At 38.2% G+C, this 24,519-nt stretch overlaps 2 protein-coding genes across 2 annotated transcripts; one reads left to right on the top strand and one right to left on the bottom strand.

Annotated features, from left to right (window-relative positions):
* Nucleotides 1–1,036: 1,036 nt before the first annotated feature.
* On the top strand, nt 1,037–7,064 carry LOC122083770. Its single transcript, XM_042651660.1, has 8 exons — nt 1,037–1,183; nt 1,311–1,548; nt 1,753–1,925; nt 2,054–2,106; nt 2,765–2,879; nt 3,324–3,446; nt 6,295–6,466; nt 6,559–7,064. Exons 2-8 carry the CDS (start codon nt 1,390–1,392, stop codon nt 6,742–6,744), a joined length of 981 nt encoding a protein of 326 aa, XP_042507594.1. The 5' UTR covers nt 1,037–1,183; nt 1,311–1,389; the 3' UTR covers nt 6,745–7,064.
* Nucleotides 7,065–9,411: 2,347 nt separating this feature from the next.
* LOC122085185 (protein TRI1-like) lies at nt 9,412–24,302 on the bottom strand. The gene is made up of 2 exons (XM_042653648.1): nt 23,867–24,302; nt 9,412–9,748 (listed from the first exon to the last, which is right to left on the bottom strand). Exons 1-2 carry the CDS (start codon nt 24,110–24,112, stop codon nt 9,623–9,625), a joined length of 372 nt encoding a protein of 123 aa, XP_042509582.1. The 5' UTR covers nt 24,113–24,302; the 3' UTR covers nt 9,412–9,622.
* Nucleotides 24,303–24,519: the final 217 nt, after the last annotated feature.

The following is a 24,519-nucleotide window of genomic DNA, read 5'->3' as shown; positions in this document are numbered from 1 at the left end:
TGTGGGTGCTCCCGACTGTGGGTGCAGTCAAAAGTAGTGTATTGAGTAGGTACGAAGCCTTTACAGGCACTACTCCGGGGATGTAGGCAAATTGCCGAACCTCGTAAAAACCCTGTGTTATGGGTGCTTGTTGTTTGCATTTTATATTGAAGTGCGTGGAATGTGGAATGGGTGTGCATACTTGGAAGTGCCTATGAGAGGCTGAGTGCATACGACTGTGTGCAAACAGGGACAGGTATATCAAGTTTTTCTTGGCCAGACATCAGACAGGTTTTTGGGGATCGGAATTGAACTCATTGATTCACCCCCCCTCTCAGTGACTGCCGGGTTACAACACTCCTTCCTTTGTTTTTGTTTTTGTCTTCCAAATCATAATTTGTATGCAAAATTAATGGATATGAGATTTGTCAAGTGTTATCAAGAGGATACCAGCCCCATCCTATTTTATTTGCTGCTTTGTCCAAGAGTTGTTGCCACATTTCACTCTGGTCTATCAATTCAAAAGCGAAAGCCATAACATACTTTAAAGAATTTGAAAACATCTTCCAAGGGCTTGGTCTAGTTGACAAATGCTTGACAAATACTATTTTCTTGAAAGAATTTGAATGACATACTTGATGACAAATTCATGATGAATGTGTAATCAAACCAAGGACTACAAAGTAGTTTACCTAGATGATCATTCACAAAAAGCAATCTATTAATCCACATATCAAAAACAATTAATTATGATATTAATAAAAAAACACAAAATAAATTTATTTTGTAACACTCATGCCATGGATATGCAAAAGGAAGAATTCCACAAATTTCCCATTTACTTGTAAAAAAAAAAAAAAAAAAAAAAATCTTTGAGGTAAGAAAAAGACAAACATATACTCTTTTTTTTTTTTTTGGTAAATACAAACATATACTCACAACAATAAGATTTTACTTCATCAACACTCATCTCTCTACCCAACTTATAAACACGCCCCCTTGACCTTTAATAACGGAAGCGTCTTCCCTCTCTCTCCCCCCTCAAATCTTGAACTCTTTTGAGTCTTGAACGAGGGTGAGTTGGAGGCCTCTTGGCCCTTCTATAAAGTATACATTACCTGTGGCTGAGGCATTGAGCTGGGTTACCAGGAATTTTTTCCCATTAACAGCTTTGTCACTCTCTTTAACTGCATACGTGGCCTCTGTATGCCCACTCACCATTATTCTATCTTCCATTCACATATCACACCATTTGCAGTCTATTTTTCCTCTTGTTTTCATCTTTGCTGTGGTTATTAACCATTATTCTTATCCATTCAACTACATTGCAGAAGCTGATCGAGTTAAATAATAAAGGGTAGTTGAAGAAGTAGAAGACGAAGGAACACAAGCTTCTTAAGCAAATTGGGGATGGCTGTGGCATTCCCAATTTCAGTCACAGCATTCTCAACATCAACAACAACAAGAAAACCAATACAACCCATCAAACAAATCACATCATTCGCTGCTTCAACAGATTCGTCTCAGCAGCCAACCGCTTTTAAACACCGCCCTGCTGTTATTCTTCCAGTTAAGTTGGTTGGTTATTAATAGTGATTACTTTATTTCATTTCCTCTTTCCTTTTAGAATTGTCACTTGTCTGAAACTAGTATCTGATTTCAGTTGAAGTTTGTTCAAGTGGGCTTTGCTTGTTGTGTTAATACTAATTTTTGGCATTTGGGCTGAAAGTGAAGGAAGAGTATTCAATGGATAAATTTGATGTGTTGTTTCAGGGGTTGGGCAACAATTCAAGTGATTATGATAAATTGGCACTTACCTTGAAAGGCTATGGTGTGCCTTCGGTGGTTGCAAAGGTCTCTAGGATTGATTGGTTCAGGAATGCAGCGGGTCTCGTCGACCCTAATTATTGGCGGGGAACTCTACGTCCTCGGCCTGTTCTTGACTGGTTTGATTTCTCATCCACATAGAACTCTTCTTCTTTGATATTTGTGGTGTGCTATTATATATTTACATTATCAAGTATTGATTTACTTGCTTAGTCCTTCTGACTTGTTTTGATATTCTGGCCTCCAGGTATCTTCTGAGGGTTGATGAGGCCATTCAGGAGGCAAATCAACTAGCTGAAGGTATGTTCTGTTTCTCAATTTACCATAAACCATCTACAACTACAGACTTATGCTTTTTACTCCCTCATCTACACAATTGTACACTTAAAAAAAAAAAGAAAAAGAAAAAAAAAAGAAAAATATATTAATGAAATAACAAGAAGAATAGCTGCTGAATGAGGTGTATTTTTGCCATATTGAATTCAACTGATGAATTACTTTATAAACAAAAATTCTGTCGCTTCAGACTAAGCACTATCATGCCCATGCACTTCATAGTAGTTATAAATGATAATGTTCTATCCACTAGCACTTAGTTGGAAAAAAAAATCAATTCTCTAAATTAAAATCTCCCAACTATTTAGTTTCTTTGATAAAGAGTTAAGAGTCTTTCCTTTCTTGTCAAAATTAGTCTGCAATAGTATATACACGTCAATGCCCCAGAATTATTATTATTATTATTATTATTTTTTTTTTTGATAGGCCCCATGGAGAGTCGAATTCATGACCTCTTAATTTTTGAGGTGTTGGTTTTCACCAACTGAGCAATCCTCTTGAGGTTCCCATAATTATTTTAGTTGTTGCTAGTTTATGGTCATCCTTAATTTTACGTCCCCAAAAATGTTTCCATACTTAACGTATGCAGATATCTAAATTCCAAGAAGATATTCCATTGTAGGTCACAGTCTGTCCTTAATTGGACATTCAGCTGGAGGATGGCTTGCACGTGTCTACATTGAGGAATTTGGACTATCAAATATTTCCTTATTATTGACCCTTGGAACCCCTCACTTGTACGTTTTCGTAAGATTCCCTACTTTGCTGATACATGAGATAATTGAAATAGAGAAAGTTGAACTTAGGGCAAATAGAAATATCTTCCTAGTAAGCACATTCTTTTCCCCCATTTTGATGTGTTGTTTTCCTCCTTTAGTTCCCACATCATGGAGGCCTAAAAAGGACAAATGAAATTATCACTGAATCTTACCAACTAAATTGTGAGATCTTATGTGGTTATACTGGTTATATTCATCTTCTGGCACACTATATTTTGTTTTGAACTATTAAGAAAATTTCATTATCTAAAACTCTCTACTCTTTTCAATGGGATAACTGACGATGAAATCAAGTTTCAGTACTTGATTTATAGAATTCTTCCATCGAATTAAACTGCCTATCCTCAGAAGCTCAATTTGCATTCCAGTATAAATTTGATAACCAAGCATGTTTTCTTTCAGACCGCCCCCCAAGGGTTTGTCAGGAGTCATTGATCAAACTAGGGGCCTCTTGGATTATGTTGACAAACATTGTGCAAAAGCTGTTTATACTCCACAGTTGAAATATGTATGTATCACAGGGAGGTAAACTCACCAATCATATCCTTTTTAATTCTCGTTCTATATCCTGAGTTGCCGATGTCCCTACCCAGCACTACAGTTACTATGTTTTTCAAATTTGTTGCATTTAACTGTAAGAGCTGCATTGATAATATAGTTTACCTATGTTGTACAAATTGAGTGTTAATCCATGAAATATTCATTTCAAAGTGGTTACCTTAGACGTAACACACAAACACACCAAACCTCTATTGGTGGGTATACTGTGGTTTTTGGATCTTCTTCCTGAATGAAAATTCTCAAATAAGGGCTTTACCATTTGTCTTATCTTCCTCTCTCCCCATCCTGTATGGTGGGTTTGTTTCACCAGGCTGTATGGGTTTAGAAAATGCATTACACAAGAAAATTTGTTGATGTGACATTGGTTTACACTTTCTTTGATGTGTGAATTTGCATTTTTAGTACTCTGAAGTTAATGTGATGTGGATTATCATGACTATGTTTATCTATCTACATTCCTAAATAGTGTAACAGTTGGCCCAGTACTTTCTAAGTTTTAACATTCTTCATTGTTGTGATTCATTGAGTAAAGAAAAGAAGGAAAGCTTCACTTATGTAAGATCTGCAACAGTGAAGAGACAAATAAAGTAGTTCAACTATTTATTTGAATACAAATATAGACTTTGAACTTCTCACGTAGTTCAAAATGTTATGAAAACTAGCGGGTTTCATAATTCTCAGGAGCAGCAAACTCATAAATATTGTTTATGGTAAAATCAGGACAAGACTAGAACCCCGCTGTTACCATGTAAATAGATGAAATGGCCAATCCAGACCATCTAATGAGTGCTCCCCTAGATCTGCCATGTGTAAAATACTCCTGTCCACATCAGTCCTATACCATTTCCATCTATTGTGTTTTCCCCTGTGAATGATATGTGCTTGAAATTATAAAATCTTTTTCAAACAAAAATGGAGAATTTTTTTTTTTTTCTGCCCAGAACTTTCCAAATGTTGGGGTGGTGAAGCAGTCAACACCTACAGCCCTTTTGGTCTGCCACTTCAGCTGTCACATGTAAGATACCCATCCTATTGAAAATTTTAACAAACATACTGTACAGAGAGCCTGTCCCTTAAATTGTCTTACTGCTGTAGATTTGAAATTATTAACTAATTATCAGATAAATGAATGTGGGAGGAAATATTCTGCAGTGATGAACTGGAAAGATGTTGAGCAAGTACTTGTTGGGGGGTGCAGGGCTGAAGAAATTGTGGATAACATAAATGTCCTGCCATGTACCCATGTTCTCATACAAAGGTCATGTAATGCGGAGAATATGATCTTTCTTACTGTGTCAGACAACTGCAGTTTGATACCCAAGGATGGAGTAGTACAGAGAAGACACAAGAAAAGAAAATGCAGAAGAGAAATGGAAGAAGTAGGTGATAGTTAATGCTGTGTTCTCTCCTCTCTCACCAAATGACAAATGTTTTATTGTGCCAAAAAAGAGTATGGAGAAAATGATGGAAAGATTAAAATTCCTTTCATTTGACTTGGTACTTAAAACAAAATCATTAAAACTGATTTATCCATTTAGAAGAATTCTTAATTCAATAAAAGGGCTAAAAAATGGGAAAGTAAAAATTCTATATTTTAGGCTTTTGGGAATTTAAGATCAAATACAATTTTAACTTCAAAATTTCAAGATTAAAGCTTAGATTCCTAGGATTTAATTACCAGCGAAGGAAAACCCAAGAAAAAGGGGGGGGGGGGGGGGACCAAAAAGAGACGGTATGCCATACGGAAAAGAAATAAACAGATGAATGTTAAGGATTGTCTGGGATCGATTGAGGTCATGGGAGTATGGTATTTTTCAATCAATGATAAAGTAAAGGTGAAGCATGTGGTGTTTTAAATCCATGGCGCACATTAAGTGGTGGCAATTGGAGATGCGCAAGCATGGAGGGATGAAGTACAGCATGTGCACAAAATTCTATAGTAGCAAAGTAGTGTCAGAAAGTTTCTTTTTTTGGTTAATTTCATCACCTGGATCAAATTTTTAAAGGGACCTAAAAATGGTTTGTTTGGTTTGATTCAAGTTTCATTTCCATTGTTATTGAGTTCGTTCTAACAAATACCAAGTTCTTTTGAATCCAAGTAGTTGTGGGAAAGTTATGCCCAATATATTGACTAGGTGGGCAATTTTTACGGACTGTCTGAATTTTGAAATGTAATCAATGGAGTTTTAGTAAAGCTAGCATCTATTTTAGAGTTTTTTTTAAAATTTGAAATGTAAGTCAATAAGGAATTTAGTAAAGCTAGTGTCTATTTTCTTCACTTGGTAAGCATTTAGGGAGTTGGTAAATTTGTAGTTGTGGTGAAAATAGCAAGATTTAAAAGTGAGCCGCAGTATTGGTTTTTAGTAACACAGTAAGTTAGGTTTGATTATCTTATAAATTCTCTTTCAATTTTTAGTAAGTCTTGATGTAACTAAGGAGTTGGCATGTGAGGAGTCATAATTGAAGCATTGGGCAAATGGGCCATCCCTAAAAGAGAAAGAAAAACAGGTAGGGGGACATCTGAAGCATTTCGAATGTATTGAGATTGCTTTAATTCAATAATAATTCAAACATACTACAAACGAAATCTCTGATTGGCTCCTCATGACTAATGGTATCAGAAAGTAAAATGAACAGATTTGGTAATGGAAACCTTTCATTCTTCTGGATGAAATGGAACTGCAAATATGGGCAACATATGATATATGATAACTGAAAATTTTCTCAGATGAGCTCCTTCAATCATGATTCTTTTCTTTCTTTATAACTCTGGAAAAATTTTCATCTCTAAATTATAATTGTGATATATTAGGTATATTCAAGGGGCTCGCTTTTTTGACAATTCCAATCTGAGTTCAGATCCCGCAGTCACGATTGAGAATGATGCACCAATGACTGAGGTTGCTGCAATTGGAAATAGTAATAAATCAGCAACAACTACTAATGGTATGCGTGCTCGCATTGTTGGTCAAGGGTATAAGCAGGTGATTTAAGTGATTATCATCACTGTTTTCAAACGCAGTAATAAATTCTTAAAGCAATTATGAACGAAATCCAATTTTTTGTTTTTTGCTAGGTTTGTGGGCAGGCAGATGTCTGGGGTGATGGAGTAGTACCTGAAGCATCAGCACAACTGGAGGGTGCCTTGAATATTAGCTTTGATGGAGTTTACCATTCTCCAGTTGGTTCAGACGACATGCTTAGACCATGGTATGGCTCATCGGCTGTTGTGGAGAAATGGATACATCATCTTATCAGTTAACTGGAAACATAGGTTAAAATCCATAGCCATTATCCACATTTGTTTATAGATTGTATGCTTGCAATACTGGATTATTTTTGTTTACCCTTAATTCATTTCCTCCCAAATCTGTATTTTAGGGCCTAAACCTTAGACCCTCTCCTGTCCTTGAGGACAAGCTCATGAAGCTCTCTTTTATTTTAGTCATCATATTAGGACAATTAACTCATGCCTCATATCCGACCAATCGAATCAGGCTTTTTCTGCATCCTTCAACAATAACTGTCCAGGTATTATGAGGAAAATGCAACAGAATCTCCCTGCTGCAACTGAGTTTCTGATATTTTATGTACTTTAAATTTCTAACATCTCTTGCTATTCTTGATATAATTAGACAAATCTTTTGCATTCCTATCTTGTATGGTTATCTCAAATTTTAATTCACCTTCAATGCAATTTTACCCTTTTTTCTCCAAAGATTTGTCCATCTATCTTATCATTCAATAGCAAAGAACTCTTGCTACAGAAAGAAGAAAACAAATACATTGGAAAAGTGGAGGATACTACCATTTGCAGAACCATACTTCACTAACCCATTCAAAGTTTTTAAACATTGAATTACATCTACATTGGTTCCTGGTAACAAACTTCTCAACTTTGGATGCATGACATGGTAAACACCTATTGGAAGCTAACATAGATACCATCTTATTCAACATTTCTGCACTCTTTTAGTTCCTTCACAATCATTTCTTGGCTGTCTTATCTTGTAAGATGTCAATGGGCGCTTTGAAAGAACATTTGCACAGAAGAAATACCAAAGCATCCTTTTAAGCGGTCTGGGTTGTGATCGGGTAACAAAACGTTCACGACATGCAACATGTCCCAAACAGATCTGAACGGCTCAATGTCTATAATTTCTTTTTATATATATATATATATATATATAATAGAATTTTCTTTAAATTTCTCAATCTAAAATGTCTACTTCACAATTTGTAGCCATTTTCTTCTTTTCCGGCCTAATCATTGGAATGCTCACCTGGAAGCATGGTTTCAAGTATCAGTCTAGGATCGATCGTATTGGTATCAGCTGAGACCAATCCCTGATCCAATACCAATCTGGATTGGTTATTCGAATCATTTCAGGGGTAAAATAAAAAAAATATGATACTTTTTATAAAAATCAGAGGTAAAATAGACTGATCTCAACTGATCTGAATCGATATCGGCTGAGACTGATACCGTGGCCTAAATCCTTGCCTGGAAGTGCCATTAAAACCTGGGATTTGCGAAGTGGAAACCTACAGAGGCATTTTTATCTTCCTCTATCCGGAAATACTCCAAAGCTCACTCATGGATACCAAGATGAAAGTAGATTAGGTATATAATATGAGGTCCGACCAGCAACTGTGGACTGTTCCCCACCCCCCCCCCCCCCGGGGTACCCCCAACGCACAACTTAGTCGCCGAGATGGGTGACAAGTTCAAGGAGATCAAGGTTGAAGTACACGATTTGTGCCAAAAAAAAAAAAAAAGTATACGATACTATTATACCCTCAATTATATATTTTTTTTGGGGGTAGGAACCGTGTGTTTGTTGGGAAGGGTATGTTTTGTCCTTATAACGTGGTCAAGTCTAAAGTTTTGTGACACCAAATTAATGCAAATCTGTCATTCTCATTTTCTTCCACAATTTAAGTGAAATAAAACGCTCTTTGGTTGCACAGCCGGTGCCACAATGAACAACCAGTGCCAACACAAGGGTCAATGAGAGAACATAATAACATAAATAGGCAGTGCATATTTTGAGTTTAACAAGGATTGGGGCATTTATTTCGCTGCCCTCATTCTGGGCACAAGGTCTGCAGGATCAGGGAGCGTTCATTTCTCCTAAAATTTGCTGCTCCTGTTTTATTCTCTTAAACACTCATATCCCCTGCCCCAAAAGATTAAGGGCCATACAGTGTTCCGGAAATTAGGTATCCTACAAGAGTTACAATTGCACCTGCAGCAGGTAGTAGGTAGCTGAAGTCCGAAACAATTTCTATCGGTTCGACACACCAAAACATTGAGTGCAACAATAATCCCAACAGCAAGACCAGTAAAGCTTTCAAGCCCCAGCAACATCCTCAAGCCATATCCACATAAAATCCCATACAGAGGTAAACAATCCAACCAAAAGTAGGAATGGGAAGCATGCTCTCCTAAGTCTCAACTCTTTGCTAGTGAAAAAAACTGGCATAGTGGTTGATTAAGAACCTATGAACGCTTGAGGACTACTAACTACAGCAAAGAGAACTCGATCATTTCCAGCTCTAAGACAAAATGGCCACCAGCTACCTCACCAGCTCCAGAACCATTCCCAGAGCGATTTAACTCCCGAAAAATAATGCTACCTAAAAAGAAAGGACCGAGTTTTCCTTCACCCTTGGAGAAAGAGAATCTCTTGATCCACAGGTTCTGGTGGTTTGATGAAACTCAGAAATGGTATTTCCGCCCATCAAACAATATGATCACATGGCAACTATTCCAGAAATACCATCAGTGTCAAAACCCATGGGTTAAGAGAGAGAACACCCTAGGGGAAGGAAACTTTCACAAAAAGGAAAAAAAGGGCCTGCAATGTAGATGCTACCGGACTTTGGATATGGTTGCATTTCAAAATGGATGACATATTCCAACGAGTCAACACTAACACCAAACATATCACATAGAAAAAACCAAAAGAAAACGTTAATCCTACCTGTTTTGTACAGAAGGCCCTTTCTGGGTCTGTCAACTACAATTCCAAACAAAGTCCATTTTCAAGTCATAAAGACTTGCCAAATACACCTGAAAAGCAACCAAGAGGTCTATGATCACAAAAATGCGGCAACGTTGAAAGCCAATTCCGATCTCAGTTAGTCTTTACAAAATGGGGCGACAGCAATTTCCCTATATCCAGGAATCCAACTGTCTCCTTCCCATCAAATATTGTCTTAAGCTTTTCATCACATCGGATCTCCCTTTTATTTGCTGGGTTCTGTAATGTATTCATATAGACATCCTCAGTGAATAATGGCATGAATAATCAAAGTTCACTTTATTCACCCCATCCAACTAAAAACTGTCACTGAAGATATATATCTATTCCAATGGAAACTGTCATCAAAATCAAGTAATACACACTAGTAGTAACGGAACTTGCATTGGTCTACGTTAAGAAAATTACATTTCAAATTGAGCAACCAGGGGACAAAATAATTCAAAATGAGATCAAAAGCTATCACCATTAACATCCACAAGGGACCAAGCAAAACAATTCAGCACATAATAGGCAATGCATTATATACCGCTCCCCACAAAACATAACCATTACTGCCATACTGATCAAGCCCTCGCAATTAATATCCAGCAATGCTTCATACAATACAATACTCATTTGCTCCATTAGTCATAAATCTGGCAAATTCCATAGGTTCTATGAAACAAGAAATACAAGAGCACATGAAAAACCTCCTAAGCAGAGGAATCCTTTACAAACTTTCTGTGTGCTTCACATATAAAAACAGAATGCAGCAAGGATATTTTGTCTTTATCGCCGATAATCTAAAACAATTCTGACCATTAAATGAAATGAAATAAGATATGATTATCACATGCATTTGCCAACGCAAAATTACGGTTCCAACCAAAACTGCTAGGTTGAGTGCAGTTACAACTTTAAAATCTAACAACTTTGGCAGGGCATGGGAAGGCATGGTCCCCCTACTCAGAAATTCCTTCCATGTGTGGAATAGAAAGGTGAAAGAGACATGGTGGTTTCATTTCACACCGCCACCCCAAAAAAAAGTTTTTTTTCCCCCTTTCACGGGCTTTTGTGTACTGTCTTGAAGCTTGAAATATGTGCAAACTTATTGGTGGATGAATAGTATGGAAGTGTACAGTGCTTCAGGAAGAGTCAGCAGGCAGTGAGATGGCACAATGAGGTGTCCGTACATGTGAGTACTGATGTGTATTGGTGATGAGGCGGGTGCACAAGTGTGTTCTGATGTCAATTTTGGCAGCTGGCAGTAACAAATGATGTGGTGTGCTGGAGTTGTGGCAGTGTAGGTGTTGTAGTGCAACGAGATCTAGACATGTGTCAGTTTGGCAATGAGATTTGGTAGGCCTGCCCACTTTATGGTTGCGAGGTGGATGTGCATGCGGAGAGTATGACATTGGTAAAATTGGGATTGCCCCACCAATTAATGCTTGAGCAAGAGCCACTGCCATTAATGTGGTGATCAACAAAGTTGTGTTGAGAAGTGCCGTCAATGTAGTGAACACCAGGGGTGTGTTGGGAGAAAATTTGAAGAAATTTTGGAGACCATGATTCACCCCCTATCAGTGTCAAACTGGGCACATCAACAATAATCTATATGATTTTGGCTTTGAAATTTGATGAATGACCAATCCACATGGTCCATCCTATCCAATGGTCACATCGCTAAAATTAAGCCTCCCCACCACCCCCCAAAAAAAAAAAATTCATAAACCTAGAGTTACATGCAAGGTTGTCAAAGTGTCACCTAGGCATCCACTTCTTTTTATGGGCACTTGGTCACCTAGGCACCTAGCTGGTGTCACCTTAATTTTTTACCTTCCTCGAACGCCTTGGTTTTCCTAGTGCTTTGACAACTATGGTAACAGGGGAGAGATTCTATTATACAAAGGGTCATTCCATCAATATGGGCCACAATACTTGATCAAAGACATGGTTATTTGGTTGATTGGAGGGGGTGGGCAGAACTAGGGTTCAAGAACCTGAGAATAAACTGCTTTCAAGAACCACAACAACAGAGGGTGAATGGGGATGATATTACCATAATATGGGAACCCTTGATGGATGGAATCAGTCCTCAAAATCTCAGGTCAAACTGATGGCCAAATTCTGAGATCTCACAAATCTTGATTTTGTGGAAATGACTTGTCTGGGATAGAACAAGTTCAATCTTACTTATAGTAGCATTTCCCAGACGAAAAATTTGGGCACTCATTAGATTTTTTATGGCATTGAGGTTGTCCAAAGTAAGAAAGGGCTTATTTTGTCTCAACGAAAGTATGTTCTTGACCATCTGAGGAAGCTAGGAATGCTAGGCTGTAAGCCTATAGATACTCCCATGGACCCTCACATCAAAATTGGGGTGTCTGATGACAAGGAATTTGCAAACATATATCAGTATTGGAGGTTAGTTGGCAAACTTATATATTCTATTGTTACTTGGCCTGATATATCCTTTGTTGTTGGGTGATTAGTTAGTTGATGGCGTCACCTAAGCAGATTCATTGGAAGGCAGCATGTCGTATACTAAGATACCTTAAGGGTGCTCCATGGAAAGGTCTTATTTATCGTCATAATGGTCACACCAATATTATTGGTTATTCTGATAATGATTGGGTTGGCGTTGATGGTGATGGTGATCGGATACTACAGACTATTGTACCTTTGTCAGGGGCTCTCACATGGAGGAGTTTAAGCAAACTACAATGGCTCGTTCAAGTGTTGAAACCAGGTATAGAGCAATGGCTCACAATGAAGCTAAGTTGATATGGCTTAGAAACTTCGTTTGGGAGCTTAATTTTCTCATTAGCAAACCAATGGCCATGTTATGTGACAGCCAGACAACTATTCACATTGCTAGTAATCATGTTTTTCATGTGAAGGTCAAGCATATTGAAGTATTGAACTGGACTATCATTTTGTTCGGGATGCAGTGACAAAGAATTTGATTTCAACTCCATTTGTAAGCTCTAACAATCAACTTATACTAGTTTACCAAAGCCTTGTTTCGAAATGTATTTCTCCAAGGGTGTTCCAAGCTAGGCATGGGTGATATCTATGCTCTAGCTTGAGGGGGAGTGTTAATTTGTGTAGTTATGTGGGTCAACTTTATGGGTTTAGATGTATGTGGCAGTTCTGTATGTTAAGGATATAAGTGTCATAGTAGCCATAGTCTTTACTGAAAGTTGGTTCTAGGTGAACACCCAGTCTATGCATTCTAATTTATATTTGATTAATATAAATAGACCCCTCATGTTATGTATTCTGCCCATTACTCAACCGTGGGCTGCATTCTCTCCTCTTCTTTTTTTCAACTTCTCTATTTTCTTATGACCAATTTCTGTTATTGTTAACAATCTTGGTTAACAATCTCTCACAGGCTATCAAACAAGATATCAAAATATCAAGTAAATCTGATGGTTAGATTAGGAGTTGTGAATTTATTTTACTTGAGCATTGATGGAGAAGGAAGAATGAAGAAGATGAAAAATAAGAAGGAGATATGATTCAGCATCCCACCTAGCCTCAACTGAAACCCACTTATTGGCTTCCACAAACATAACATTACATCTCATAACAAATCTGAATCTCACAGAATAAAGAAAAGGCTCAAGCCAAAATCTAATTAATAAAATTCGTCTACAAAGTTGGACCACCGTACAAACTTATATAAAAAACTCCAATACTAAAAAAGAAAGGTCTAAACCAACCCTTGACTAAAAGGAAACATAAACTGACTAAGAAACTAAAATGATGAAGGGAATCAAAGAATACTAGACTTATAGAATCCTAATCCAGCCTAGCTAAAACACTTAACAGCAATAGGAAAAAAAAAAAAAAAGGGCACTAAACTAATTTCATAGGCCTAGCTTCTACCCATTTATAGGCCCATTACAAAGAAAAGCAGTTGGACTAAAGGCCCAACACATATATAACCCAACCCAAGGCTTAATCAAATACGCTCAAATCTATGATTTATCAGCATCAACAAGCCTTGCGGCCAATGGTACAATAGGGCTGACCACACAGTCCAAGTGTCCAACAGCCCATGAGAACATTGGTGAAGTTGAATATGAAACAACAGAAAAACACATCTAACAAAACGTTGTCAGCCACTAGCAATCCAGACCACATCCTTCACATATATGATGCAGGCAACTCAACCACAAAGCAATGCAGTAGATATTTCTCAATGTGAAGTATGAAATGTGAATGTTTGGTATGACTCGGGTGAACCTTCTCAGAATGAGAATCATTCAACTCAAGTTATCCTAGTCATGATGAACAAAGCTCACTTATGACTCGGTTTTACTGAGCGATGGAAGTGAAACAATTCTGTAGGATACAACACCAGTAGATTGAATCAAGGTAAAATTCACTAATTACCCATAAAATATCGAAAGACAATGTGAAATGAAGTAAAGGAGAAACAGAAAAAATTGCATTACAGTATTTCTATATTGCCCCTCTCATATATATGTGCGCGCACGCGTGTGTGTGTGTGTGTGTGTGTGTGTGTGTGTATATATATATATATATATATATAGAGAGAGAGAGAGAGATGAGGAAGGGAGGTCTTTTTTTCTGCCAAGAAAAGAAAAAAGAATAGAAAAGTAAAAGAAAATGTGAAAAATTTAGTTTAATTAATAGTCTGTCCTTACATAACACAATCTCTCCACATCAAATTATAGAAGGGGAAAAAAAAAAAAAAATAGAAACAATTTCTTTTCACCACATTGTGACATTTGATTTTGTAAACCATGTCACAATTTTTGCCACATGGCAACTAAAATGAGCCAAAATTTTGTGCGTAGGAAGACCCCAAGGTCCCCTACTTACATGTCACCTAATCGGAGTTGACCAAATGACAAAACAAACCTTTAAAAAGTTCAGGAGTAGCAAAGGGTGTTGGCACTAACATGGAGGGCCATGTGCGTACATGAAATAATATGTCATTACATGGAGTATTTATGGTTGAAATTTGACACATGGCCAACAAAGACCATATCCTAGATGTCCAATGGTCAATTTGCCACATCACTCTCCCACATGGCAAAACAAGTGGCCATGGTTGCAACACAATTGTCACAATGTGTGGTTGCTACAAGTTTTTGCGGCATTAAAATTGATATGTACCAGTGTATAAAAGGACTGTAACTTAGTACAAAACTGTTTTTATATGATGCTCAAAGGGTTGACTCGAGACAGTCCTAATCTTCAGTTTTTTTGCACACAGTGTCCACACTTCAACTCAAAGCTTCATATTTATGCTTGCTGCCTGAGATTTTTACAATTGCACAGAATAACATATCCTACATTACCCAACTGTACAGTTAAAATTTTGTAATGATATAAAAGAAAAAATTTAAAACCATTTCACCCAGTGTTCAGGTAAATTCTAGAAACAACTTCTTCAAAGAAAAATTTTAAAACCCTTTACCCTAGAATTTAGGTAAGTTACAGATACAACTTTTTGACTTCCAAAGGACAAAAAAAAAAAAAAAAAAAATCTCTTGCTTTTGGATGGCAGAACATAGCTTCCAAAAGCTTAACAAAAGCACCTCCTAGATAATTTGAAGCATGTGTAGAGTCTCATGCTTCATGCCCCTTTCTTACACTAATCAAGGGATACCAAAAGATGCACGTGCCAAGTGACTAACTCATAACACTTTCCACGTTGCCACGAAGGGTGAAAACCTTGATTTACAGATAAGTTCCAGGCAATACACAATTTTGTAAGCCACACAAGAAGTTCAAAGCATAAATTTCCCAAGAGATATTTTTAGAAAAGAATTAAACAGGCAGGTCTAGACAATATGAACGTGCTCCTATTTACCATGCACCCTTGCTTCTTTTATATATATAAAAGAAGTATAAGCCTTTGGACTTTTGGGAAGGAGTGGCAGAAGAGTGTAAGACCACGTTTGTGCCCAAATTAAGTTGGAAATACCCCTTCAAATGACTAGATCTAGGAGGTTACCCAAAGTTTAAGATTTCTTAAAACAATGAATCGTTTATCCCGCTCCATGTCGATGAGATCGGCAGGTGAGGCGAGCACAAGTTCTAATGTGCTCAATTATGATGAACAAATTTCTGATCTCGACAAAAGACTCCGAAATTGAGACATGCCCAAAATCTCTCAAAGAGAAGTCTATGAAAATGACTGGCAAACATACTTTGAAACAATCAAAACTGTCAAACAAACAATTAACTTTACAAATGAAACCCAAGAAATTACCCTCTTTGATCCAAGGTCTTTCCAAGACCATCTCAAAAACAAATTTAACTATGTTCATATCGGCCTCGTCCAGGTGGCCATCAAACCCCTTCATCGCGAAAGCCTTAACACTTCTATGTTACTAGCCTTACGTGACCAAAGATTTCTTGATTTCAATGATTCCCTTCTGGGAGCCATTGAAACCAGCCTTTGTTATGGCCCTATCCATTTTAATGTTTATCCGGACATGTCCATAGCACTCCAAGACCCAAATATTTTGCATTCCCTCAAAATTAATCTCAAAACCCATGGATACAGAATGATGCAAGGATCAATTCCAATTGCCATCATTTATCGTATCAAATATAAACCTATGAAAACTGTCAAACCCAAAGCCCTCAAAAGATCTCCCAAAGGGCAGACCCTTTACCTTGAGACCCACTGTATCCAAGGTCAAGTTATCTATCCCAGGCTCGTTCAATGGAAAGACATCCCTTTCCCTGAAGAATGGAAAATACAAACCTCTACGCCTCAACCCCAAATCTCAAACACCAATATCCAGTCCATCTCCCAAACTATAGATAAATTAGCAACCCTTCGGTTTAACCGACACATTCCCCCTTCAATTTACCAAAGTTCTCGTAGGTCTTGCTCTGATGTATCAACCTCTTCAAAATTTTGTCCCTTGAGTTCTCCCCCTAGAACTCCTCCAATTCCAAACCTTTCTGGATTAAATTCCGGTCATAATGTAATCCATGGAACTTATGAGGCTTCATCCTCTGTTCCAGATTCAACTCCTTCCGAACAAAATCACCCCCAATCTCCAACCCAGTCCGAGGTGGCTCCACCTCAACAAGACCTAGGAGTCTATATGCTCCAAACCAATGAAGATTACCAAATTGACAAACCCCTACTCCGAACTGATTTCGAATCACCAAAAAACAAATCAAAACGTGATTGGTTCTTCAAAACTTTTAATCTTGAACAACAAGCCCAAATTAGAGCAAATTGGTATAATTTTATGACAAATCTTAAAACAAATGTTTTCTTTTTTACATACTTTGATGTTTATGCCCAAGACAACAATATAGATTACCCTTGGCATAATTAAGTTTGCACCCAAACTGTTACCCATAAATCTTAGATCCTTCACACCGGTCCAACTACAACTGCTATCCATCCCTCGGTGGAAAACATCAAATACACCTTCAAAAACACAAAATTGACTGCTTCCCCTTTCAAAGTAGCAGTTCAAGATGATCCAAATAGAAAATAAATTGAACAATTAAATTTCGCAAATTTAAGTCTTCAAACTATAGGTGATCAACTCTCCCGAGTCGAGAATCTTGTCCAACCAAAACCTGTGGCCTCTTCATCCTTAATCACGGCCACTATTCCACCAAATACCCCCCTTTTCAAACCTTACAACATTCCACGAACATAACAAAAGGAACTCAACAAATCTTATTCACTTGACCAAATAAATCACCGTCTCACAACCTTAGAGGCTCCTGAGACACCAATACAAAACCAACCATCTGCTGAATCTGTCAATCGTCAGGTTCTTACCCTTAATGGATATTCCTCCGACTCTGCGTCTAGTTTTGACTATGAGTCTTCGGTTATCCCACAAATTAATCAAATTGGTCAAAGCTCAACCCAACATCCGGTCTTCCCTGACCTTCAAATTGAGGCAAGAGGAACTGCTCCTCAAGCTTCTTAACAAAGCGGAATCATCTATGAATGGAACATAGATGGTTTGTCCGAACATAATCTCATGAACAAATTACAAGAAATGACCATGGTTAATAACGCACACCATGTTAAAAATACGACTGATAGTGCTGTTGCAACCCTGCTTATTTCTGGCTTTACCGGCCAACTCAAAGGCTGTTGGGATTATGTCCTGACCGACGACCAAAAAACTGAAGTATTAATGGCCGTCCAAATAACCACTGATGGTACTCCCCTTCTTGACGACTAAGGACAACCTATAGAAGATGTTAATACTCTCATTTTCAGCATTGCAAATTATTTCTTAAGTAACCCTTCTCGTCTCAAAGATCAAACAGCCGAACAACTATCAAATCTTAGGTGTAAAAAATTACATGACTTCAAATGGTACAAATATACCTTATTAACCAAAGTTTTAACCAGACCTGATGCAAACCTTCCCTGTTGGAAAGAAAAGTTTCTTACAGGTCTTCCAACCTTATTTTCCAAGAAAATCAAACGTCTTCGCAAAGAAAACGATGGGATAATTCCCTATGACCAAATGACTTACAGCCAAATTATTAGCTTGATTCATGAAGAGGGCCTAGCCCTGTGCACTGATATCAGGTTAAAGAGACAAATTAACAAGGAAAACAAATTTTATAAAAAAGAATTAGGAGGTTTTTGTGAGCAATTTGGTTTTGATCCTCTTAGGCCACCAACGAAACATAAACACAAACACAAATCTTCTCGCAAATATTATAAAGATTTTTATAAATCAAAGAAATACGTTTCCCGCAAACCTTTCACAACTCTAGAGTTCTACCAAAAACCTTCTTCAAAACCAAAATATAACAAATACAAGAAGCCTTTAAAGGCACCTAAAAACCAAAAAGATCAAACTGGATGCTTTAGGTGTGGAAAACCTGGCCACATCGCCAAATACTATCGAGTTTCAAAAAGAATTAATTCTTTACAAATTTCTGAAGAAAACAAATCCCAAATTTCAGCCCTTTCCCAAGATACTTCTTCCTCTTCTTATGATGAACAAGATTACAAACTAAACCAAGTTCAAGCCTCCGAGCATTCTATCTCCAGCTCGACTGATAATGACAAATTCCAAGCCTGTGCTTGTGATTCTTGCATTATTGGTTTAAGTTGTGAATATTGTGCTCCCAAATCTGTTCGCATGTTGCAAGCTTCCCCTCAATCAAACATTTTTTAATACATTGATAATTTAATTGATCCCGAACACAAAAAGGCGTGTCTTGAACACCTTAAACAAAATATTAAAAATCAAACCACTGTCCAACCTTACAATTTACAAAATATACTTAACAAATTTGATAAAACACAAATCTCAGCCCCTAATCATTCTACTCGAATCAAAACCCTTGAAACTACTACTGCAACTCCACAGCATGAAATCAAAACAATCAAACAACAATTATCCCTCCTATATCGACAAACACCTCCACAAAACCCTACTGCCCAGGAACCAATTCCAAATGAACCTTTTGAAAATCCTTTTGCTAATGGCACCCCTCCTCCAGGATTTGTCCTTAGCATTTCAAACCCAAATTGGTATATTCATATTACTCTTGTTATTAATGCTTCCTTCAAACTCTCTACACCATTGCAATTGTTGACTTAGGTGCTCAACTTAATTGCATTAATAAAGGAGTCATTCCGACTCAGTACTATGAACATACCACCCAAAGCCTAACTACTGCCAATGGTGTTGGACTAAACGTCCAATATAAATTATCTAACACCCATATCTGCAATCAAGGACTTTGTCTTCCTCAGACTTTCTTTCTTGCCAGAGACCTTGACCAAACCATTATATTAGGCCAACCATTACTTAGTATGATCAAACCTTTCAAAATTACTCAGGATTCTATAACTACAAAATTCCAAGGACAAAAAATTATTTTTCCATTCTTACAAGCTCAAGCTCATATTCACCAAACCACATCTAAAATTAAACAATTAAATTTTCTCAAAGCTGAACTCCTCCATTAAAGAATTGTGGAGCAGATCAACCATCCTAAAACTATTCACCAAATAAGCCAACTCCGTTCCAAATTTGAATGTGATCTATGCTCTGAGGTCCATGATGCCTTATGGCATCGGAAGAAACACATGGTTTCCCTTCCCTATAACAAAGAATTTTCTGAACTTCAAATACCGACCAAAGCATGACCTGCTCAAATGAATCAAACACTTTTTGAAACATGCAAACAAGAAATTAACGACCTTTTAGCCAAAAAACTTATTCGGCCTAGCACCTCCCCCTGGAGCTGTATGGCCTTTTATGTTAACAAAGCCTCTGAAATTGAAAGAGGCACTCCTCGGTTGGTTGTTAATTACAAACCTCTAAATGATGCCCTTCAATGGATTAGATACCCAATCCCAAACCAAAAGGATCTTTTACAAAGAATATATCAAGCCAAAGTCTTTTCCAAATTTGACATGAAATCTGGATTCTGGCAGATCCAGATTCATGAAAAGGACTGTTATAAAACTGCCTTTACAATCCCCTTCGGCCTCTATGAATGGAATGTTATGCTATTCGGCCTAAAAAATGCTCCTAGTGAATTCCAGAAAATTATGAACGACATCTTTAATTCCTATGGACAATTTACGATTGTCTATATTGATGGCGTTCTAGTTTTCTTTGATTCAGTAGAACAACACATCAAACACTTAAGGACCTTTTATCAAATTATCAAATCTAATAGCCTTGTCCCGTCAAAAAGAAAAATAGAATTTTTTCTAACTAAAGTCCCTTTTTTAGGACATCTGATCGAAAAGGGTACCTTAACCCCTATTGATCGGGCTATTGTCTTTGGTGACAATTCCCCCGACTAAATATCAGACAAAACCCGGTTACAAAGATTTCTAGGAAGTTTAAATTACGTTCGTGATTTTCTTCCTCAAATTAGTAAGATTGCCGAGCCTTTGTATCTTCAGCTCAAAAAGAACCCAACTCCTTGGTCTTCGGTCCAAACTACTGCCGTCCAAACCATCAAAAAATTAGTCAAAGAAATTCCTTGTATGTTTATCCCTAACCCTGAAGCTTTCAAAATAGTTGAAACCGACACCTCAGACATCGGATATGGAGAAATTCTCAAACAGAAACTCCAAAATGAAAGCAAAAAACAACTTGTCCAGTTTACCTCTGGTACCTGGAACTCTGCACAAAATAACTATAGTACAATAAAAAAAAGTTCTTTCCATAGTTCTTTGCATGCAAAAAGTTCAAAATGCATTATTAAATAAACCATTTTTAGTTCGTGTTGATTGCAGCGCTGCTAAATTTGTTTTACAAAATGATGTTTCAAATCTAGCTTCAAAACAAAATTTTGCCCAATGGCAAGCTTTACTCTCAATTTTTGAATTTCAAATTGATTATATTAAAGGAGAATCCAATTATGTCCCTAACTTTCTTACCCGTGACTTCCTACAGGGCCAGACTCCTCAAATTAACCTTCTCAAAATGGCTCCCCCTAAAAGAATCCATTTCTTCAAATTCCCTTGTTCGGTCCAAATCTAGCTACGCCACCACTGCCGCCCCTTCAAATCAAATTGTCATTCGTAGCCAAACCCAGTTGGCTTCAGCAAACCGGCCATATTCACATGCCGTAGTCCTTTCTTTGGCTGCCGGCCCCCTCCAAACCACAAACAAGGCCAGTTCCAGCCTTCAAACAACCCAGGCCAAACCCCTCCAAACAGCTCAAGGATCAAAAATCAAAAGCCAATACCATGAGAAACCACTCAAAGAAGGCCTTTTCACTATTGAAGAAGTTCTTGAAAATTACGTGGACACTCCCTCAAACATTGCACGACAAATCTTTTTTCAGGGATGGCATTATTACTCCCCAACAGCAGCAAAAACTCAAGAATTTTATGAATACATTCTTGTCGACACCGACTCTGTCAGGCTCAACCTAAATTTCAACAGGAATGACTCATCCTTGGTCACACATACAGTTGTGACCATATATGCAAAGTCCTTAACCTCAAAGAATGAAACAACCATCCCCTTACCTGCAAAAACTTTTCAAATACCTATACCCCTTCTAGGTATCATTACTATGACTACCACGAGGCTTGGTACAAAGCATTTTTATTTCAAAACAGGAATAACAAGCATTCCTGGTTCTTCTGTTTTGATTACAAATTCAATAATCAGGTTCCCCTCTAGTTTCCTCGATGGTGGGATTAATACGGCCCCATGGTCAGTATCCTTAGCAAATACAGGAATCCTTCCAAATATTCTGCAAACACACCCAACAGCTACCACACCAGCCCGATCTCCTCCGGTTCTTCCTCCACTGCCGCCTGGCATGGATCCTTTTTTGTGACTATGAGATCAGTGACTTCCAAACCCAGGACTAGATTGCCCCCCGTCCTCTCACGTGTTTATCACGTCAAATGGTGGGACAATTGTGATGTCTCCAAATGCGAAAAGTCAGCTCTCATCCAAAGCCTTACAGGGCTCAAACCAGTTCTGGCTCTTCCGGCCTCATCAAAGTCCAGCATCAAAAGTGAGAAGGAAGCCCTTCTTGCCCATCTCGCTGAGCTCAGATCCGACTCAGAAGAAGAAGGTTCAAGTGATGGTGCTTACAGTCTTGGATCCATCAAAGGTTCCATGTTAGCCCACTGTCAGTCAGCAAATGGCTCAAAACCCCTACGATGATAAATCAGATAATGAGCCTTCTAGCTCTAAGGCATCATCCAAATTCAAAACAGTAACCTCTCACAAATCCCGCTGGGCTACCTCAAAATCAAAGTCTTCAACCAAACACTGATTTAGTCTACAACATCTGCTAGGACGGTCCTAAACTAGCCGACCGGTGATGTCGGAAACTCACCTAGTCAGCTAACCACGAACAACCTCATAAAGGAAAGGTGGCACTACTACTGTCCCAGGTTAAAGGACAGTCATGCCAATATCAGGCTCAGTCAAATATGGTACAAACTCCTTGATCAAACCAATGCAGAAAACAATGTCTTAGACACATGGAATGCCATGGTGAGATCACTGAAGATTCCAAATCAAAAAACAAGATCAAAGATTCCACTTCAACGGCCAAGATAAAAATATTCCAAATCAAAGGACTAAACCAACCTCAAGTTTCGGCGCCAACAGTACCCTCGAATAGTGCTCCAAATTCAAGTGCACAGTTCCAAATGAAATGTAATTCGGTACTATTCCAAATGTAATTTCGAATAGTGCCAAATGAAATCCAAATGTGCTGCAAACCCAAATGAAATGTAAATGTGTCCCTTCTCTCTAAAAGGGACACTCTTCACAAACCATTTGGTTTTTTCCCAAACTTAGAATCAGAAAGTGAAAAGCCTTCCTCCAAGGAGAATCGCCCCTCTCAAGTTCTTCAAAGTCAAAGCTCTGCCGGACAACCCTCAAAGCTCCGCCGGTCTTCAACAACTCCAAGGTCCGATCATCCCTTCCAAGTCCGATCGCCCTCAAAGGTTAGCACCAAGAAACCCTCAAAGCTCCTTCAAAGATCCAGATACCCTTCTTCTTCTCAAATCCTCCAACCTAAGCCTACCCAAACTTTGTAATCAAAGATCTCCAAATTATAAGCAAAGTTTACTTTAATTTTCAAATTATTATCATTATTTTTACATCTACATCTACATCTACATCCTGCATATAGCTTGCTTCTTGTTCTATCTTCAGATCAAAACCTACAGTCGTGCCTCTTGATTCTGAAATATAGATCCAGTTAAGTAACTTTTATTTTCTGTTCTTATTTTTGAGTTCTTGGTCTTGCTTCTTTTATTTGTTTATTTCTATTTTGCACAACTTAGTTCTAGGTACGGTATCACACCTATCCTAGTTATCGCCTTCTTGCCTGGGTCGGAGTACGGTATTGCATCGGTCTCATTCTTCTCACCATACAGAACCAGGAGAACCCTATTTCCCTGGATTTTGGTGTAGATCGATCCTGTTATTTGGTATATATATATATATATATATACACTAAATGGTTGAAGTCAAGTTTACAAATTTGAAGGAATGAAAATCAAAACCCTAGAAGTGGCAATATCTCTCCAAATGTAAACCCAAAGAAAAACATAAAAGAACGATGAACGTCCACGATTAACATGTTATTAGAGCCAAACAAGCTTTGCTTTCACATATACAATGAGGCATACTTACGTTGTCCCATATTTTACGCATATGACCTCCACCACCACAAGCATTGAATCAGAACATCAACAAGCAAGACCAGAAGGCATTGATTGAACCGAAAGAACATGGAAAATCAAAGACATATCATCTAATCGATCATCTAGCTCACAAACAAGCAAAGCAAAACTAGGTAATACACTAGAAGCTCCAAAAAGAAGACGAAGAAACAAAGAAAGAAAACCTGCAGGCTGTTGAGTTTGATGTAGTCCCAGATTTTCTTGACGGCATCGGTACGAGAGGCCTCAGATACGCCGAGGAACTGGCGCATGGCAGGGGACACGGGAGTGACCTTGAAGATACCACTGGTACGGTTCGGTGCTTGAGGCTTAGTGGCAGCGACGCCGGAGGAGGTTGTGGCAGATGCTTTCGCCGCCTTCGCAGCTGCCATTAGAGCCTGAGAACCTCTAAAAACCCTAGAAGACGACATAACTACAACGCAGCCTCGCAGTTCTTTCGGTTTTCCCCCCCAAAACACAATCTCACTTCTCCTCGCTTCCCGCTTGTGCGCACCTAGCACGAATACAAAGTCTGAAAAGGAGTGCGAATTTATAGCACAAGTTTGGTCTCACGCCTCAGTCATTCAGCAAAGAAGAGAGAGAGAGAGAGACCGAGGGGCACCGGACAGACGGGGGGACCATGGAGGAGACCTTTTGGGTTTCTTCAATATTGCACATGGCTATTAAATCCATTTGGGAAGGAAACAGCTAGGGGTGTCAATTCCTAAACCGAACCGGTAAAACCGGCCGGACCCAACCGATAACAACACGGACCGAACCGAATTGAAGCCTTATTGGTTCGGTTCGGTTTCAAGTATTGCAACCCCAAAACCAAACC

This window comes from Macadamia integrifolia, chromosome 7 (genome assembly GCF_013358625.1).
Source record: "Macadamia integrifolia cultivar HAES 741 chromosome 7, SCU_Mint_v3, whole genome shotgun sequence".
Taxonomy (NCBI): domain Eukaryota; kingdom Viridiplantae; phylum Streptophyta; class Magnoliopsida; order Proteales; family Proteaceae; genus Macadamia; species Macadamia integrifolia.
This window is presented reverse-complemented; position numbering and strand designations above follow the sequence as displayed.